At 35.2% G+C, this 21,847-nt stretch overlaps 1 protein-coding gene across 11 annotated transcripts in view; it reads left to right on the top strand.

The window, feature by feature from the left end:
- Nucleotides 1–21,847, top strand: part of HIPK3 (homeodomain interacting protein kinase 3) — a 97,816-nt gene that overhangs the window by 53,331 nt on the left and 22,638 nt on the right. For all 11 annotated transcript variants that reach the window (XM_007497239.3, XM_007497241.3, XM_007497238.3 and 8 more), the window contains one exon: nucleotides 12,819–12,942. In XM_007497239.3, coding sequence (XP_007497301.2) covers nucleotides 12,819–12,942 — 124 coding nt within the window. The remainder of the gene's footprint in view (nucleotides 1–12,818; nucleotides 12,943–21,847) is intronic.

The following is a 21,847-nucleotide window of genomic DNA, read 5'->3' as shown; positions in this document are numbered from 1 at the left end:
TGTTGGGGAATGTATAAACAAACTCTGATAGTTGCACATAATGGACTATTTTTGTTCTGTACAATGCACAGTTTAAGAGGAAACTGAGAAGACATCTTCTCTGAATTGTTGCAGAGCTAAGTGAACAGAACAGAACAATTTATACAGTGACAAAAGACTAGAAATCTGGTCAGTGCAATGTTAAACTACTAGTTTAGAGGTCTAAACATGAAGCATTCTGCTTATCAACTGCTGGAGAAGAGATTAATTTAAAATGCAGAGATAGACATACATACAATTCTGGGCATAGTCATTAAGGGAATTTGTTTTGCTAGACCATACTTCTTTGTGATGGTTTTTTTGCGGGATGGGATAAGTGAGGAAGTAGAAGGAGGGAGAGATTTTAAATTATCTAAAAATCATTCTGGCAGCTGTGTTTGAAATAGATTGAATGGGGAGATATTTGAGGCAGAGACACAAATTTGGAGACTAATATAGTAGTCAAAGTAAAAGTATTTAAAAGGCCAAAATACATATGCAGATGCAAATATAACCGATAGTGACTGATGAGTATGCTCTTTTGCAGTTCTCATAATATCAGGTGGTGTTCTCATAATATCAAGAGATCTCTAGGAATAAACCCTTAGGTGGTTATTTATAGGAAGACATGGATAAGAGAAGATGCCCTCATTCAGGATAGTGTCTGACACAGGAGGCACTTAGTAAATGCTACGTGACTGTCTGATTCATCTTCAGTATTAGAACTATGAATATCAGTGAAATCACAGAGCATTCAGAGTATTGAAATATATTAAATGACAAATAGATTAGTTTTTTCCCCTCAAGCAATGGCATTTGAGATGGATGTGAATCATTTATGTCTAACTTTAACAATTTTTTGTTCTATTTGTTTAAATTTTGTATTTTTAATAAAAGAAGGTTAAAAATATTTTAAATATATGGTACATCTTTTAGATTATAGGCAAAATAGGCTTTTGTGGGACACATGCCTACCAATTATAGTGGTTTTTAGGGAAAATGAATTTCTGAGTTCTAAGCATCTGACTTGAATGAGAGAACCAAATTCTGATCCACTTCTCCTTAACTTGAAGTACAGTGCACTGTTTTCTATTTACATCCTTGCCTGTCATTATCAGCAATGTGGTTTGGGGTTGATCAGCATTTGACTTCCATATGGTAAGTTAGACCTGAGGAAAAAGTTATTAGGTATTTTGGCTGCCTGAAGACTAAAAGATGGTTTTAGTTGTGAAATGATCTATTTGGAGGGGCATATATGTGTGCACCCTGCTGGGGTGATTTATTGAGAGGTCCTCCTGTTTTAGAATGCATATTACATATAAGACTCACTAATGCCCCTCAGGTGATGTGTTCTGGTTAAGATATGATCTGTTCGGAACTGATATGGTTTCAGAGTTGATGGTTTAAAAATTTGAAAGATTAAAAAATGTGTTTTCAGTTTGAAAAGATTAATTAGGTTTTTTTTTTTGGTTTGTTTTTAAATCCTTACCTTCAATCTTAGAATCAATACTATGTATTGGTTCCAAAGCAGAAGAGCAGAAAGGTCTAGGTACTAGGAAGTGTCTGAGGTCAAATTTGAACCCAGGACTTCTGTTCTCTGGGTCCAAGTCACTGAGCCTCCTGGTTTCCCCCGATAAATTAGTTTGAATACTGAGCTTGTCTTTTTTTAAAAGAATGTTTCCCTGAAGGAAGAGATGTATTTATAGCTGCCTATTTCCATTCGCTTCAGTGAACAAAATTTGAAATGTTTATATTAATAGTAATGTTATTTTGTAGTTTACATAGCCTTTCTTCCATCACACATTTAGAGCCGTATCCCTAGGACCTTGCTCTTTATTTTGAAACTATTGTAGTTATATACTATGGTCTTATATGTAAGTTTTATGATGAGAGACTGCCTTATCTAATCTTCATCCCTTCCCCCAGGACCTCTTGTTCATTGCCCTACAGTATGCATTTATTAAGCTCTTATTGATTTGATTTAATATGGAGTAAAATGTACATGAATTGTGCCATAACGTGTTTGCATTTGTCTATCAGCCTCTTCAAATAGATTAAATTTGTATATAATGCTTTTGTACAGTTAATTAGTCTAATATATGAGTTGTCTTATGCCTTTAAATTGTGAAACATTTGTGAAAAGAGGAACTTAATTTTTGGCTTGGTATATCTTTGATTTTCAGTGACATAAAAACCTCGTAACTACACAAAGTAATATGTAGTATTCTTCAACTTAATGATTAATCTTTTAACAACTGCTAAAACAAAAAAAGGCAGCTCTGTTTTTAGCAAATTATGTATCTTTATAAATAAAGTTCTGGGGCTTCCCCCACCCCTCTTTTCTTCCCCCTCACTCTCCCGAGTCTTCTCTGTGAAACTAGCTCTACTCTCTTTAATGAAATATATCAAACACTGTTATCCAGTAAGTAGTTAATGCATGTTTGTTGGATCTGGTCATTGCATCTGAAGTGTACAGAATAAAGAAGCTTTAGCCATTGATGCTCAGATTATTTTTCACAACCTAGTTGTTATCCATCACTTCTTACTTTCTCTTACCACTATTATCCAATCAATTGACAAATGCTGTTGATTGTATACTTCTGATATCACTTTATATAAGCCCCTTTCTCCCCTCTAACACTGTTGGTACCTGGGTACAGGCTCTTATCATCTCACCCATGGATTATTGCTGTAGAATTCTGCTTGGTTTACATTCCCCAAGTCTTTGCCCATTCTAGTCCATCTTCTACCCACTATCAAATTGATCTTCCTAAAACACAGGTCTGACCATATTATCCCCATAAATCGATAAACTGTAGTGGTTTCCTTTTATTTCCAAAATAAAATAAAAACCTGGCCCCTTCCTACCAATTTAGTTTTCTTATAGGTTACTGCCTTACATATACTCTGCCTTCTAGTGACACTGGTTTCTTTGCTGTTATTCTCACAAGACACTTCATTTCTTTACTTAGTATTTTTACTGACTGCACTGTGTGCCTGTTAATTCTCTGCTCATCTTTGTCTTCTAACTTCCTTCAGGTCTTCAACTATAATTCTTCATTCTGCAAGCAGCTTTTGTCAGTCTCAATGCTAGTGCCTTCCCTTTGATATTTATACCAAATTTACCCTGTTCATATCTTGTTTGAACATAATTTGTATGTTTACTCTTCCATTAGATCATGAGCTCCTTGATGACAGTGATTATATTTTGACTCTCTAGCCTCATTGCTTTGCACTTGGTACTTGGCATGTGATAGTGCTTAATAAATATCTTTTATTTGACTTGAGTAAAATTGGTTCTGTTAGTCTTTCTTGGGACCACAGTAGCTCTCAGAATAGGATGTTTTATCTAAAGGTTTTTAGAATGCAATATATCATGTAAAAAAAACTTTATGAAGAAATGTTTGAGTCATGAAAAGATTTAATTAAAATGCCAAATAGGGCTGTTATGAAATCAGCATATTTCCTTTTTTAAAATTATATCTGGCTTAAAATATGTATCTTCTAAAGAGAAGAAAATCACACTGATATCTACCAATGAGCCCAGTAAAGCATAACTGAAAAATGTTACTAAATTTTTGATCATGTGGATATATATATATGTATATATATATAACATTTTTTTTAATAAAACCCTTACCTTCCCTTTTGGAGTCAACACCGTGTATTGGCTCCAAGGCAGAAGAGTGGTAAGGACTAGGCAATGGGGGTTAAGTGACTTGCCCAGGGTCACAGAGCTGGGAAGTGTCTGAGGCCAGATTTGAACCTAGGACCTCCCATTTCTAGGCCTGGCTCTCAATCTACTGAGCCACCCAGCTGCCCACTGGATTGATATTTTTTAAAAAATTATATAAATTAAAAAGGCATGCTAAAGTGGTATCTTGATGTTTCAACAATGTTTATTTACAAATATTTGATGGCTTTTAGAAATGCTGCAATTTTAACCTATAAATATGAAAATTATTCAGAATCTACAGAAAAGAATCACAGTTTGTGTTGTGCTTTTTATATAATAATTCTATCAAGCTAACTTAGGTCAGTAACGTTTTTTTTAGAAGAGGGAACAAATATAACTGATTAAACTTAGTTTCATTTTTTTCTGTCATTCATTAATGACATTTTCATGCTTTAAAAATGGAAATAATTGGGTTTCTTTTTGGTTTAGAAACAGATCACTCAGTTGAATGGCACTTGTTGAATATTATTTGTTGAATGCTATTTCATTTTCTTAGTATGAACTTAAACACCAAATACAACAGCATTCCAAATACAAATTAGACATGGAAAAAAGGGTTATATGAAAAGCTATGACTGTTATATACAACTTAATTTTTTTATTTACAATAAATGCCATATGTAAGTTTTGAAGATGTCCTGTTTGGATCTGCTTTTACATTTATTCCTGAACATACTTAATATTTCCTTCCCTAGTGTGCCTTCCTCTGAAAAAAATGAAGTTTATTGATCTATTAGGTAAATCCATAAATTTATTCATTTAAAATCCAAATTAAAATAGTCCTTTGGTTCAAAATAATTGTTCAAAGCACAGTAGCCTCTATTTTCCCAAGGGATGGATATCTTTAAACCTGGAACCTTGGCACAAAGATCCCTCTTGAGCTCTTCATTCCACTATATATATATATTTTTTTTTACCCCTCAGTGTAAGGTTTTTCAAAGTTAAATCAAAAGAATAGAATCTTGAATTAAATTCTTGCCAGTGTAATACACATTTTTAAAGGAAAAAAAAAATCCATAAAACTAGCCAATGCATTGACAATGTATATAATATCTCATATAACTTTCCGTATTGGTTCTGTGTAAATATCCTCTCATTTCTCTAGAGAAAAGAAGAAGTGACATTTTTCCATCTTTTCCCTGGAGCCAAGCCTGGTCACAGCTTTCAATTTTCTTTTATTCTTTCTGTTTACATCGTTATTTTGCACAATTTTTTCCTGCTTCAATTTGCTTCTATTTATATAAGTTTCTATGATTTCATGTGCATCTTCAAATTGTATATATTTATTATTTCTTATAGTGCAGTAATAACTCATTGGTTTCATGTATACAATTTGTTTATCCATTCTCCAATCAGTGAGTACTGATTTTACTTTTAGTTCTTTGCTGCCACAAGAAATTCTGACTGTAGGGTATGGACTTTCAATCACTTTTTAAGTATAATTACAGATTACTTTGTAGAATATGATCCTGCCTCCCAGCAGCTCCTCAATCACAGATAATTTCTATCTTTTTGTTTTCTTTGCCAATTTAACCCCTTAAGGGTTTTTGTTGTTTAGTTGTTTCATTTGTATTCAACTCTTTGTGGCCCTGTTCTGGGTTTTCTTGGTAAAGATACTAGAGTGGTTTGCCATTTCCTTCCCTAACTCATTTTACAGATGAGGAAATTAAGGCAAATATTGTTAAGTGACTGCCCTAGGGTTAACTGCTTATTTCACTCTGCATCAGTTCATAAATCTTTCCAGCTCTTTCTAAAATCATCCTGTTCATTATATTTTGAAAGAAAAATCAGCTTAACTTGATTACTGACCTTATTTAATCTTTATTATCAATTCCTAATTATTTGCATGACAGCAGTTCTTTTGAGGCTGCTTGGTGGCCCCATTATGCAACAAGTGCTGGGTCTGGAATCTGGAAGCCCAGAATACAATGCCTCCTTACAAAAATACAAATCCTTACTAGTTGTGTGACCTTGGGCAAGTCCCTTAACTTCTGATTGCCTCAGTTTCTTCAACTATAAAATGGGAATAGTAGTTCCTGGCCATTGGAATAATAAATACGAATTAACTGATTTTATATTTGGACTTTCTATAAGTCAGCTTTACAAGTATACTGTTTGTGGGAGGCCAGAGATGGTTGGCAGTTTTAAAAAAAAAGGGTGTTTTAAACAGTCTGCAAGCTTAATATGAGTGACTGATGTGATATGGTACAAATGCACCCATAAAATTAAGATAGTTTTATCTGCATTTAGGTAAGCAAAAAGTTCAGTCCTGGGTAGATGATGATCTTATGAGAGTCTGTCTTAGCCCTCATCAGGAATATTAAGTTCAGTTCTAGGTGCCACATTTTAGAAAGGCCATTAATAATCTCAAGGACAGTCAGGATGGTAGAGGAACTTAGATATAATGTGTTATAAATTTTTTTTTCTAGAAACCAGGACACTTAGGGGGAGACATAGTAATTTTAGTCTTCAAATATGTGAAAGTCTGGATATGGAAGGGGATTTTATTTGTTTTGCTTGTTGTCAGAGTGTAAAACTAGAGGTAATAGAGAAATTTATAGAGACACAAGTTTAGACTTGGTGTAAAGAAAAGACTACCTCAAGAGATGATGGATTCTCCCTCACTGGAAGGCTTTAAAGGCAGATTGAACATTTTGTTGGTTGTTTTATGGAAGGAATTCTTCTTCTGGTATGTAATAGGAAGAAGACGTTTGCAAAATCCCACTATTACAGGTATGAGGTGGTTCAGAACTTCAGGAATTATTATTTGACTGTACAAAATCAAATAATGAAAACTCTCAAGGCCCTCCTCCCCAGAAGAGAAAGATACTGTTAATTCAGAACACATTTTAAATGACAAGGCATACTATCATATTTCATTAGTGGGAAAAGTGATATCAAAAATGCTTTTGCCATCTTTTCATGAATTGAACCTAGACTGACATCTAACCTCTGTTTTTTGTCTGAGCATCTTAATGTGCCTCTAGGAACTGAGATTGATATTTTGGAGCAGAATAATTTTCTAATTCTAATTTGTTTTATAGTCACTTAGGAACTTGGAGGAAGTCAAATCATATGTGAAGAAATTTTGTGCAGTGTGGTACAGTGGCCTAATTAAAGCTACCTACCTGTTTCAGTGTGACATGGCATGACACCAAACTGTTGAAAAAGATACTTAGTTACACAGCTTATTATAGACAGCAAAGATTTCCTATAAATAGAGTAGTTCTTATTTCAGTAGTAGAGGTACAATAAATAAATGCATTACTTGGAAAAAGGAAAATATAAGCCAAAGGTATTTAGAAATTTTTAATAATGAATAACAAATTTGAGAAGTGGAGAATAATTAGATCTGAAAAACAAAGGGGAATTTAGGGGAATGAACATTGGCTTGGGTACTTTTGTGGTCTTTGTGAATAGTCATGTTAGACATCTTGGTAGTTTTAACTAATACTTTTATAGATTTTTTTGGGTCATAGAATAATGTTTCCATAAACACTTCCAAATCACATTTCCATAAATGATCATTTAATAGTTGAATGAATTTTATAAAACACTGTTTTAGAAATTAATTTCTATTTATTGTTACACAAATCCTGACCAGATCCTGTGTAAAGCTTCATTAAATGACCAGCAATGATGAATCTTTGGGGGAAATCATTATATTTCCAAGTAGGGGCTAGGCAAATTTGTGTTGCCCTGTCCATTAGTGAAACTTTTAACTGTCTAGATGCCATCTCTTCCTTGTGTAAAAGTTAAATTAGTCTCTACTGATAAAAATATTATATTTTATGAGGTTTATTAAAGATTATTAGAAATAATAATGTTAATGATTTTATCAGTAGAAATGACATTAAAAGTTAAAAGTAACGTCTGCTTTGCTAATGAACTTTCAGAATTCTAAGAACAGTGGGATCTTTCCATCTCACTTGCAGTTGAAGCCTTCTATAGATATCTTCTCCTTCTCCATTAGAAAGTAACTGCCCTAAATACCAGGACTGTCCTACTTTTTTATTTGTATATTCAGCCCTTAGCACTGTGCTTTGTACAGTGAGTGCACAAAAAATGCTTTATTCATTTATTTAGTAAATGTTTGGTTTTTATAGTTTTCATTATCCTTTCTTTAAATGTTCTAGATATGATTAATTGTACTTTTAATTTTTTTCACAGACTTGCTTGTCCCTTTATTGCTTCTGTACCTTCATATGAATAAATATTGCTCATAACCTTGCATCATTATTTTCCCTAAGATTTTACAAACAAAATTTTATTCTGTTCAGCATTATAAATTTAGAGTGGTAGATACCTTGGAAATAATCAAATCTAACTCCCTCATTTTAAAGATGAAGCATAGAAAGCTTCAGAGATTTGCTCAGCCTTCCTTCTCTCCTAAGTATCTGAAGTGGGATGTGAACCCAAGACTTTCTAAGTACATGTCAACTGGCCCCTTCACTTCACTACATTCTTTATCTAAATTAGTATTGCTTTTGGATGTTATTTCTCCACCTGGTAAGACTTATGTAACATTTTCTGAGAAGGTTGAGGTGGTTTCTAGGATCTTTTGATCTCATCATGTCAACTAATTTTTATCTGTTAAGCTCCTTTGGGAAATGATAGTGTCAGTGTCAGTCCTTTTAGCCGTTTCCTATTTTTCTTATATTAGCAGATTACTTAGGTCAAGTTGGAGTTGCCTTAATTATATATCAGCTTTCCATATTCCTCCATTTTGATATTTATCTTTTTTTAACAAGTAAGTGGTGTGACTGCACATAGACCACTCAGAAATGATTATATCAGTAACCTATCTTCATTAGAACATAAACTCTTTGAGGAAATTATTTTAATCTATTGTATTTCATAGAATTCTGCACATGGCATACATTTAATAATATTTATTGAATGTCACACATAGTGCCTGGCACATAGTGATTAGAAAATGTTTGTTGACTTAAGTTGAATTACATCTACAAATGAACTTTCACTCCATGAGTGATTTGGAAATGTAGCAGAACTCCTTATTTTCATAATATTAATAAAATAGTAAGTAATTATAATAATAGCTTTTGCATAGGACTTTCAGGTTTGCAAAGTGCCTTTGAAAGTTAACTCATTTGATCTTTACAACAACTCTGGGAAGTGGATTCTGTTATTGTACCCATTTTACAGATTAAGATATTGAGGTCGAGAGAGGTTAAGTGACTTGCCCAGGACTACATAGTTAGTACATATCTGGAGTAATATTTGAACTCAGCTTTTCTTGACTCCAGGCCTGGCACTCTCCATTGCTCCACTCAGCTAATGGCCTCAAATCCCTTTCTGAAAGACAGTTCAATAAAGTTATGTACCAGTCACCTGCACTTAGATCCTCCTATGAAATAAAGTACAGAGTCACCCTGTTTTCAAAGGTGATTCAGTGGGGCTAAAACTCTGGTAGGTCCCCTCAAAATAGAGGGCTTCTAGTACAGGCCTTTAAGGGGTATTAGATCTGTGTGGACAGAGAGAATGCTTCACCTTTTAACCGAGCCATAGCACTACTAGGTCTATATCCCAAAGAGTTCAAAGAAAAATCAAAAAAGAAATATGTACAAAGATGCTTATAGCATCTCTTTTTATGGTAGCAATGAAGTAGAAGTTGAGAGGATGCCCATCAGTCAAGGAATGGCTGAACAATTTATGGATATGATGTAATGTAATGTAAATTGTAATGTAATACTATTGTGCTGAAATAAATGACTAACAGGATAATTTCAGGAAAATCTGAGTAGACTTATTTGAACTAATACAAAGTGAATTAGCAGAACCAGGAAAACATTATACATGTTATACATAATACAATGATTGCTTAATGATTTGCCTGTTCTTAGCAGTATAATGATTCAAGATAATTCTGAAAGACATGATGAAAAATACTGTTTACTTCCAGATAGAGAACTAATGGAGTATGAATACAGACGGAAGCTTGACTTTTTTCACTTTATTTTTCTTGCTTCTCATATCCAATATGGCTAATATGGAAATATGTTTTGCATGATTTAAAAAACAAAACATGATTCTGAGTTATATAGGCTTCTCTATACTGTCAAAGAGGTCCATGAGATAAAGAAAGTTAAGATTCTTAAATGAAAAGTCTTAGAAAAGTAATTTAACATTTCTTCATGATTCTTAAGGTACTTTTGGCCCATATCTCAAGTTAGCTAATCAATATCCATTATCATTATCACTTTGGCAAACATTAGGTTTAAATCAGTATCTGATAGCCTATGCCCATGGTGGCAAACCTATGACACATGCGCAGAGTTCATTACTAGAAAGGCAGAGGGACTTGAGGCAGAACTGTTCCTTCCCATTCCATGTGACTTAGGACATTTCTCTCATCACCTGTTCCTCTTCCCAGCAACCCAATGGGAGCGCTTCTTCCCTCCTCTGTCTGGGATAAGGAGCTGAGGGGAGAGACAGCAGACATCCTGGGTGTGATGCAGATAGTAGCCTGTTGAGTCTGTGGTGAGGGTGATTCCCAGGGAGAGGTTGGAGAAGAGCTAGGTTTGAGGGGAGCAGAGCTCATAACATGGCCCATAGCTGGTAGGGAGCAGAATGCTGGGGCCACTCACCTCACATGCCTTTCTGCACAGCAGCCCAATGGGAATATTTCCTCTACCTCTATCTGGGGTAAGAGGGATGTGTGACACTCAGACTGGGGGGGGGGGCAAAACACAGCATTTGGTCTCTAAAAGGTTGGCCATCACTGCTCTATACCAAAATACGGTCAAAATGGGTATATGATTTAAACATAAAAAGTGATATTATAATAATTGGGAGAACATGGAATTGTTTACATGTCAGATCTATGGGGAAGGAAAAAATTTATGACCAAACAAGAGACAGAGAACATTACAAGATAAAAAATGAATAATTTTGATTATATAAAAGAGGTTTGTACAAACAAAACCAATGCAAACAAGATTAGAAGGGAAACAACAAACTCAGAAAAAATTTTTATAACAAATTTCTCTGATAAAAGCCTCATTTCTCAAATATATAAAGAACTAAGTCAAATTGATATGAATCCAAGTCATTCTCCAATTGACAAATGGTCAAAGGATAGAATAGGCAGTTTTCAGATGAAGAAATTAAAGCTGTCAATAGTCATATGATAAAATGTTCTAAATCCTTCTTGATTAGAGAAATGCAAATTAAAACAACTTCAAGGAACCAGTTCATACCTATCAGATTGGCCAATGTGACAGTAAAGGGAAATGATAAATATTGGAGAGAATTTGGCAAAAATGGAATACTAATGCAGTTGTGAACTGATCTAACCATTTTGACAGGCAATTTGGAATTATGCTCAAAGGACTATAAACCAGTGCATACCTTTTGATCCAGTAATACCACTACTATGTCTGTATCCCAAAGAACTTTAAAAAAAATGAGAAAGGACCTGTTTGCATAAAAATATTTATAGCTGCTCTTTTTTTTGGTTGCAAAGAATTGGAAATTAAGGATATTCCTTGATTGGGGAATGGCTGAACAAATTGTGGTACATGATGATAATGAAATATTTTTGTATTATAAGAAACGATGAATAGAAGCTGGAAAGACCTATGTAAACTGATGTAGCGTGAAATCAGCAGTACCAAGAGAACATTGTACACAGTATCTGAAATATTGTGGAATGATCAAATGTTATAGACGTTGCTACTAACAGCAATATAATGATCCAGTACAGTTCTGAGGGACTTAAGAAAAAAGAATGCTATCTACCTCCAGAGAAAGAACTGTTGAAGTAGAAATGCAGATGAAAATAAGATTTATCACTTGTTTATTTGAGTATATGTTTTGGAGTTTTGATTTTATAAGATGGTTCAGTTACAAAAATGAAAAATATGGAAATATGTTTTGCAAGATAATACATATATCACCCAGATTGAATTTCTTGTCAGCTCTGGGAGAGAGAAAGTAAAAATGGAGGGAGAGAATGTGGACCATATAACTTAGCAAAACCTATATGGAAATTCGATATTAAAATAAAATAATAAAATATCCATTATCATACTACATATAAAAATATTTAGGATTCATTTTTATAGAACATCGGATAATAGATAATTTACAATATTTATCCTGAAAAAAATCACTTTAGGAACTGCTTATTCCTGGGGAATATTGTAACATATTTTTGGTAAAAAGATTGACTATTTATTTGTGGGATAGGGAAGGAGTGCTTCAGCATGTAATTCCCTTGTGGCCAGGATTTGAAATGTCAATTTTCAAAGAGTTTAATATATCTTTTCTAGTCACTTTAGGATTAGAATTCTGATTGTTATTCTATGACTAGCATTCAGGTATAGACTAGGCCAAAGATTTAACTTGAGCTGTTATTGAGCTTTCTAGGGAAATGAAGGAGCAGTCGGGTGTGGGTATAATTACAGATAACCAAAGTGATCCTTTGGGTGTTAAAAGACTTATTTTAACCATTTTGATAGTCATAGATGGTTTTCTAAACTATGTACTTTCTATATATTTAAAATTTAATTATTTAAAATTAATAATTATTATTACTATCCATTATTTTGTGTTCTAAGAGATTTTTTTGGCCTTTCCTTCTGTCAAGCTTTTAGCTATCATTTATTTCTCTTACTATGTTCTCTTACTACATAGTGACTAATTCATTTCCCACTCCTCCAGTTTCTTGCTTATAACCTGCTGTGATTTGAGAAGCTAGGTAAACTTATTAACATTAAATATGAAGGTTAGAACTGCAGGATCTTTGATAGGCACTTTGGAATATCAAACTCTTGGCACAGATGGATTATTAATGCAAAGGGAATCTATGATTTGACAGTAATGTGTACAAAGGGTCTTAAAGTATAAGAAAATCTCACAATTGCAAAGGTGAAAAACCCTATTTATAATTTTTAAGTAGAAAAAGAGGTAAATCATTTTCTTATGTCAGTGGATATTTTGCTTAAAGTCATTTTAAAAGTAATGAAAATGTTAAAATCCTATTTTAGATTTTGGTTTTAATTTAGTAAGTTCTTCAAATGTACTTTGTTTAATTTTTCAGAGCTCCAGAGATCATATTGGGGTTGCCATTTTGTGAAGCCATAGACATGTGGTCGCTGGGTTGTGTGATTGCTGAGTTATTCCTTGGATGGCCACTATACCCAGGAGCCCTGGAGTATGACCAGGTAGTAGAACTGTTATGATACTTGCTAACAAATTTGAATATAAAAATTTTTTAAAATAACTAGACTTATACTGATGCCTAGTCCTTACTGGCCAGATATCGTTGATGTATTGGTTGGTTTCAAGCAGTTTTTTTCCCTTTCTTTTTAAAATATCTATTTTAAAGTCATAGTTTACAGAGTAAGGGAAGAATATATTTGGAAATGAAAGTGATGCAAAAACTAACATTTTAAAATTTTGTTCAAAAATTAAAGAAATACCTAATCCTTCATGTGAATTTTACCATGGGGATCTTTTAAAATAATATTAGTAAAATTCAGGAATTAGAAAATTATGCTTTTATTGCATCTTATATTTGAAAGTCATATTTTCTGTTCAGCTCTGGGTTTTTCAAAAGAACTCATGCTTGAAAGTCTTTTATTTTTTCCAACCTACTTCTTGATTTCTAACTTCATGTTAAAACTGGGTTTTACTCCTTGGCTGCAGCGGCATTGTCCCAAGCTTCAGGTATTTTGTGCTTCTTTTTCTTTCTGAGCTAGTTTTGGGCTCTGTAAGTTTTTAGTTCTTCAAGGTGGTGTAATCTAAAGAGAAGTATGTCACAGTTCTCCTGACCTGTGCTCTTATCTGTGAACAATGACGAGCACTCTTCACTATGCTGTGGAACTGTGACCACAAGTGCTTTAGTTCCTATGAGTCAGTGCATCTTTCTACCTTGGACCTAAGACTAGGTCCCACACCCCCTAACCCCCCATCAGTGAGGACAAGCACTCTTCTCATCCCTCGAACTATGCCCTGTGACCCCATTTCCCTTGTGGCTACAAGCACTAGCGCTTCTCCTCTGCCTGGAACCACAAAAGGACATTGCATTGGTCTTGCACCTGTGGTCTTGTACCTGTGAAGGTAAAATCAGACGAGGGAATAACACTTCCCTAGATATAAAATAAAAATCTGGTCCTCTTTTTTCTCTCCTATAGTATGGCAACTTCCTGTAGCCTTGGCTGCAAATAGGGAAGTAAAATATGCTACATTCTGTCCTACAGACTTGTGGGATTAGAAATTACTTAACTGGACCCTAATACAGGGGCCTGTGGGGAAAAAAATTTTTTTTTTTATTCTTGCTTTTTCAAATTTTGTATACATAGATTTTTTGATTTTGATACTGATTTTGAATTCTTCTTTAATATAAATATGCATATATAAAAGGTTTATATTTTTTCCCTTAATTTTTCCCTTTTCTTCTTTTGATTTTGATTTTTGATTTTATTTTCATATTGTTTTGTTTTTCTTTTGAATTAACTCCCACACTCCCACAACTAAAACTTGAATCCTCAGCTGGACTCAGTGTTTTTTCAACACTTTCTTCAGGGGGGATTGTATTTCATCAAATCCAAGATTTAAATTTTGTTCGAGATAAATCTTCAGAGAAGAAGCTTGCTAACTAACTGAATCCAGAGAATGAACTGTTTGCAGAAAGATATCTAAACCTTTTCACTACAGGAAGATCCAGAATGAACCTTGGGGTGTGGTTGATTGAACATTTTTTAATGTACACTCTTATGCCAAAGGGGACTGCCCCCTAATTGGCTTTTGTCAATGCGCCCAGCAAAACATTGGTTTGCTGTCTTTCTCTCTCCTCTGTTTCCCCATATTTATAGCTATTATAATTTTCCACTTAGTAAAAAAAAAAATTTTGTATACACTTATAGTTAGAAATTTTTGGGGTGCAGTATGCTTATGCTTAGTGATCAATTGGGGAGACTAGTCTCCCAATCATCATCAGGGGGGATTGTGAATTTTAAAAAGTCTCCATCTTGGTCTAGCACCCAAAAAATTGTGCACACCCACACTACACGGGCATGTGCTAGTCAATGACAAATCAGAAATAACTAACTGCCCACCTGGGCTGTCCTAAGCCAAGCTAGAGCCAACCATTGGCATTTGTGAGACACAGGAAGTGAGGGAGGGAACAGCCTCTGGAATTCGCGCACTTCCTGTGGGGATAGCGAGAAGGAGTTGGTGTTAGGAGCTTGGACAGAGAGGACGCCCGCAGACAGCTTTCCTTCAGATCGGTCACGTGAGTTAAGGACTGATTCTTTCCACCTGGGCCTTTGGGCCTAAAACTCCCTCTGCCTTGGTCAGAGGTTGAGTAGCCCCTTTCCCTTTTCTCTTCTCTCCTTCTCTCCCTATCCTTTTCCCTACTCCCAGTGTGATTAAACCTCCATAAACTCCATTCTGACTTGAGTGTTTCATTTTAGGAATTTCATAAGTAAATTCCTTGGCGGCCATTGTTCAATATTACATAAATCCTGTAGCCACATTCTTAACCATTACAATATTGTAATCTCTCCCAGAAAGCCTTAAATTTCTACCATTACACACCTAGTGCCAGGAAAAGGATCCTTCTGACCCTTTGATCCTTTCTGACTAGTTGTCCATCCCCTTTTTACCCTCTGTGAACTTAGTTACTCAAGCTACTGCTTCTTTTTAGCCTTCTCTCTCCCTCCCTGCAATGCACCTGTTCCTAAGGACTACTGCTGGCTTTCCATGGTGCATGCTTGTACTACATTGTGCTCTAAGCCTGACTCCCTGACATGGACCTTTCCTGTGAAATTCCTAAGTTGTCTTAGGCAGGAAAGTTTTTTGACCATAACTTTTTAAAAATTGGAGGGAAATTTGGGAGAGCTCAGGTGAGATCCTGCTTTACTCAACCATCTTGGCCTTGCATTCTATAGAACTCCTTTAAGAATATTTGCTTTGCTATTGATGAAAACATATGATTTATCACTTGTTTATTCAGGTGTATTAGTTTGGGGTTTTGGTTTTATAAGATGATTCTTTTACAAAAAGGAATAATATGGATATATGTTTTGAGTGGATAGTACAAGTATAACCCAGTGGAATTTCTTATCAGCTCTGGGATGGGGAAGAAGACAACATGAATCATATAATTTTGGAAAACTTATGTGTAAATTTGTTATTGGAATAAAATAAAGATAAAATTAAAAATAAAAGAATATTTGCTGATAAATAATGTTTTTTTAAATTGTGGCTTTCTAAAGTTCTGAATTAATTTAATGCAGTTAATGTGTGTGTGGAGTTTTCAGGCATTCCCAAGAACATTTTAAAAACTCAAAACTGAAGGGCATTAGGTGGTTCAGTGGATAGAGAACCAGGACTGGGGATGGGTGATCCTTGGTTCCAATCTGGCCTTTAGGAGTGTGACTCTGAACAGGTGATTTAGTTCCGATTGCCTAGTCCTTAGTGCTCTTCTGCCTTAGAACCAGTACATTGTATTGATTCTAAGATGGAAGGTAAGGGCTTTAAAAAAAAAGACAAACTCAAAACCCTACTCTGAATCTTTAGTCAGAAGAGTCTTGAGTTCATATTTTACCTCTGCCACTTTAGCTACAGGACCATGGGCAAGGCATTTAACCAGCCTGAATTTTTTTCCTCATTTGTAGAAGGTAGTCCAGTAGCATCTTCATCATAGCACTGTGAAGGTCCATGTAGATAAATATGCTTTGTAAACTGTTAAAACTGAATTAAAACCCTAGTCCTTAATTTCCATAGAGTTTATGAATATTTACTTGAATTTATTTTACTTGAATAAGAGAAGGCAGACAGAGAGAAAGAAGTCTATTCTAAACTAGCCACATGGATGCTCCTCCACATGGCTCTCTCTTCAGTCACTGTCCTTTCACTGGGTTCTCAAGAGTAAAGAGAGTCCACTTCCTGGAACTCCCTCTTTTATATTTTCTCCTTTACCCCTGGATCCTAACCAGATCCTTTCCGGTCAATGTGCCTAGGTCAATCTCCCCTGACCCATGCTAGAGCGAGCACAGGGAAGCAGGTCAGATCCTTCTAGTTCCCTAGATATGAAGCCTCCACATTACTTTGGATTCTCATTCTCCCTTATATTTCATATTTATGCAGTTGCCAAATCTGTACATTTCCACCTCTACAACATCTTTTGCATCTGACTGCTTGCCTCCATTCACACACGCCCTTTGTAATGTCCAGCAATTTCTTTGATTTCTGTCCCCTACTTTCAAGTAAAATAGGTCTAATCCTTTTATGTGATAGCTTTTCAGCCTTGAAGCTGTAGGTATCATGGGCTCTACCTAAGTCTTTTCATTCTAGGCTAAACACCTCAGGCTCTTACAGCTGATGTGCAGGAGGTATGATATTTACCATTTTATTCATCTTACTGTTTCATCAATGCCCTTCTTAAAATATGATCCTACCCCTCACTCCCAATCCTGATGTAGTCTGACCAGGGCAAGGCTATGGCATCCTTTACCTCTGTGCTCTAAGCTTCTCTTAATATAGTCTTTTTTCTTTTTTTAAACTCTTACCTTCTGTCTTAGAATCAATGCTATTGATTCAAAGTATTGCCGAGTATTGATTTCAAGGCAGATAAGAGGTAAATGATAGGCAATTAGGGTTAAATGACTTGCCCAGGGTCAGAGCTAAGAAACATCTTAGACCAGATTTGAGCATAGGACTCTTGTCTCCAGGTTTGGCCCTCTATCCAGAGGTACCTTGTTACCTTTCTCTTAATGACTTAGGATTGAATTTGCTTTTTGGCTACCATATCATACTTTTGATTCATTGAGTTTGCTGTTCACAAACTCATCCTTGTCCAAATGTTTTTCAAAAGATGTCCTCTGATCATGTTTCTAATGCAGATTGGATTAGCATAAGGCCATTTTTGTTTTTACTTGAGAATAATTTTATCCTAATTGGTTCCTCTTGACTCTTGAATTTTTTTCACTAGAGTTATGCTACCAATTTTAGTTATGGTTTTACAACAAAATATAATTAAGAAAAGATTACAAAGATTCTTGAAGATAATGTAAAAGATTTAAATAACAGTATATTTATTTCATAGAATGTCACTAATGAAATGCCTTCCAACATTTGAATGGGCCAGATAGGTAATCACACCACTTCAGTGACATTGTACAAACATAATGCTTCTATTTATAGTACTTGGTTTAAAGATTATAATTGGAAGGTAGAGCCAAAGAAGGTGAGGATGCAGGAGTCTATCTAATATCTACCAAATTGCCTTCCAAAAAGCAATGATTTGATACCTCAAAACAAATTTTGGAGCAGCATAACTTACAAAAAAAGATAGGCTGAGGTAACTTTTCAACCTAAAACAACTTAGAAAGCTAGCATGATGGATCTGATGCACAAGGGCAGGCACCAAGGTCTTAGGTGTAACTGAATCAGCTGTCTCAGCTTCTGGCTCTCTCAGCCACAGGATGGTATGGGTGGTGGTAGTGGTGGGGTGTCACATAACAGCTCAGAAGGGGATTATAGAGGTCCCCTTGTTGACTCTGTGGGCAAGACTCTTGTATTGCCCATATGCAGATCCAGATCACAGTCCTGGGGCATAGTTTCAGGGTGAGGAGGAGCATCAGTATATAACAGCACTTGCAGCCATAGCGGAGCAGAAGACTCTGGTTCCAATTCCAAGGGGGGTAAAAATGCTTTGAATTACAGAATGGAGCACAGTCCAGGAGAGTATTAAATACACCTTTCCTTACATCATACTATATAATTAGAACTTGCTCCCCAGAACTTTCTTTCCCAGCTTCCATGTACCTTCTCACTTATGTGCTAATGTAGGGAGGATATATTTTGAGTATAGCTCCGCCCTCTCACTCTTTTCCCAAGAACTTGACTGTAGTGGTTGGGTGAGTGCCAGGTAGGAGAATTTTACTCACGTGGCTTAACTCAGACTTTTACTTTTGTTCTTTTATTTCTTCTACTTCAAGTGATTATTAATAAATCTTATAAAATATAATACTTCGAGTAATGGGATATTAATTTAAGTCTTACAATACCACCTTGGAAGAACTGAAAGCAGATAGATACCCGGTGCCAAATCTGACAAGAGTTGCACAAAGAACCTGAAGCTTGGAACAGCTGTTCCTTTCACCACAGTTTCAGAGCCCGACTTGAATAGTTTTGTTTTTAAACCCTTACCTTCTGTCTTAGAATCAATACTATGTATTGGTTCCAAGGCAGAAGAGTAGTAAGGGCTAGGCAATGAGGGTTAAGTGACTTGCCTAGTGAAGTGTCTGAGGCCATATTTGAATCTACAGTCTCCCACCTCTACACCTGACTCTCAATCTTTTGATCTACCCAGCTGCCCTCCACTCCCCATTTGAATAGTTTTAAAAACTAAAATGAAAGAAAAAAGCACAAAAATGAGCAAACAAAAAAATAAATTCAACATAGAAGGTTGTTTTGGTGACAGAGTAGACTCAAACTCAGGAGAATAAAACTGCATCCAAAGCCTCTTAAGAAAAATATGATTTGCTCTCAGTCCAAAAAAAGAATTAATGGAGGAGCTCAAAAAGGATTTAAAAAGTCAAGAGAGATAGAAGAAAAATTGTGAAAAGAAACGAGTGTGATACAGGAAAATTGTGAAAAAAGAATCAATAGCATGATAATAGAGGCACAAAAAATACTGAAGAAATGAATATGTTAAAAACAGTAGGCCAATCAGTAAAGGAGGAATTTAAAAAAAACAACAAAGATGATAAAGTCTCCTTAAAAAGCAAAATTGGCCAAAAGGAAAAAGATATACAAAATGCACTGAAGAGAAAAACTCCTTGAAAAATGGAATTGGCTCTTTGGGGAAAAAAGGACAAAAATTTAATGAGGAAAAGAACTCTTTATTAAGTAAAATTGGCCAAATGGAAAAGGAGGTACAAAAGCTTCCTTGAGAAAATTAGGCCTTTAAAATTCGAACTGGGGCAAGTGGAAGCTAATGACTCCTTGAGACATCCAGAAACATCAAACAAAGTTAAAAACAAACAAAAAAAAAACAAAGGAGAAAATGTGAAATATTTTTTTTTTAAACTGACCTGGAAAATAAGTCCAGGAGAGATTATCTAAAAGTTATTGGATTTCATGAAAGGTAAAAAAAGAACTTAGACATCATCTTTCAAGAAATCATCAAGGAAAACTGCCCTAATATTCTAGAACCCCTAATATTCTAGAACCAAAGGACAAAATAGAAATTGAAAGACCTCCAGAAAGTGATTCCTAAAGAATAATAATAAGGAATATAATAGCCAAATTCCAAATCTGTCAGGTCAAGGACAAAATAATGTAGGCAGCCCAAAAGAAACAATTCAATATTGTGGAGCCACAGTTGGGATAACACAAGATGTAGCAGCTTCTGCATTTTAAAGGATCAGTTGGACATGGAATATGATATTCCAAAGGGCAAAGGGGCTAGGACTTCAACCAAGATTTACTTACCCAGCAAAACTGAGCATAATTCTTCAAGGGAAAAGATGAGCATTCAATGAAATAGAGGGCTTTCAAACATTCCTGATGAAAAGATGAGAGCTGAATGGAAAATTTGACTCACATATATAAGACTCAAGAGAATCATAAAAAGGTAAACAGGAAAGAGAAGTCTAAACACATTCAGTAAGGTTAAACTATATTCATCCCTATGTGGGGAGATGATTCTTGTAATGCCAAAGAACTTTGTCATTATTAGGGCAGTTAGAGTATACATAGACAGAAGGCAAGGATGTGAATTGAATATGATGGGATAATATAAAAAATTAAATTAAGGCATGAGAAAGAGGAATGCATTGGGAGGAGGAGAAGGGAAAACAGAATGGAGTAAATTATTGCATATAAGAGAGAGGGGAAAGAGCTTTAATAGTGATGGGGAAGATATGGGAGGTAGGGAGACCATGTGAACTGTACTCTCATCAGAATTGACTCAGTAAAGGAAGAACATACATGATAATCAGGTATAGAAATCTGTCTTGCCTTCCAGGAAAGAAAAGAGGAGTTGGGGCTGATAGAAAAGAGGACAAATTGGGGGACTTGGAGGTCATAAACTAAACACGGAAAGTAGGATGTGTTAGGGCTAAAAATTATGGTTGGACTGAATATATTTCGAGTTGGTTGCCAGGGATTTAATTACTAAATCCCAAGGAAATACTCAAGTCAGAATGGCTTTTATGGTAGTTTATTTACAAAAAGAGGGAAGAAATTAAGGAAATGATAGAGAGAGGGTGGGGAGAGGAAGAGAGGGAGGGAGGGAGGGAGGGAGAGAGGAAGGGAGGGCCTGGCAGAGAATTAAATTTAACATGGCTTCCAGCCATGAGGCCTCCTCCAAGATGAGGGGCCTCTCCAAAGGCTATTGTTCTCATGATTTCTACTGTGTTTCCTTTCTCACTATTCCAGAGTTAATTCTTGATCAGTAATTGAACTGATTGAACACTTCCTTTGTCAAGACAAGTTAGTGGAATGTGACATAATACTGTCCATTTGCCTGATTTTTGTCTTTTGTATTAAAGAGAGGTTATAGTTGAACTGAATTTCATACATTTATTTTTTCTGATTTTAAATAGTAATCATTCTTCAAGTCTGCATACCACTCATCCTCCACATTTTCCTCTTTCTGTTGATTATATCGTTTTTGTAGTCATCAGGGTTGGCAACAATAGGGATCATATTTAGCTTTTCCTTCTCCCCTAACCTCTCTCTCCAATCTCAACTCAATCATTGCTAAGTCTTACCCAACCTACTCCCACAAATTTTTATTTCTAGTTATCTTGGTAATTTTTTCTATAGTGGTTTCTTGAAAGATCAGTTTTAAGTGGATATTTTTACATTACAGAAGATACTTTGGATTCTCAAAGGCTGTGCTAGTGGAATATTAACTCTGATAGGTTCTTCCATGCTGGAAAGGCTTTAGATATAACTCCAATAACCCCCTCAATTTTTATTGTTTGAGTAATATCCTAAAGTAAGCTCAGAGAACCTCACTGCCAAGTTGGCTGGAGAGTGATGAATTATTTGGCCACAGCAACTCCTAAATTGTACAAGAATTGTGATTTGTTGGTAGAAGGGAACACT

The sequence above is a fragment of the Monodelphis domestica genome, chromosome 6 (assembly GCF_027887165.1).
Source record: "Monodelphis domestica isolate mMonDom1 chromosome 6, mMonDom1.pri, whole genome shotgun sequence".
NCBI lineage: Eukaryota > Metazoa > Chordata > Mammalia > Didelphimorphia > Didelphidae > Monodelphis > Monodelphis domestica.
The sequence above is the reverse complement of the archived record's forward strand: the minus strand, read 5'-3'. Positions and strand labels throughout refer to the sequence as shown.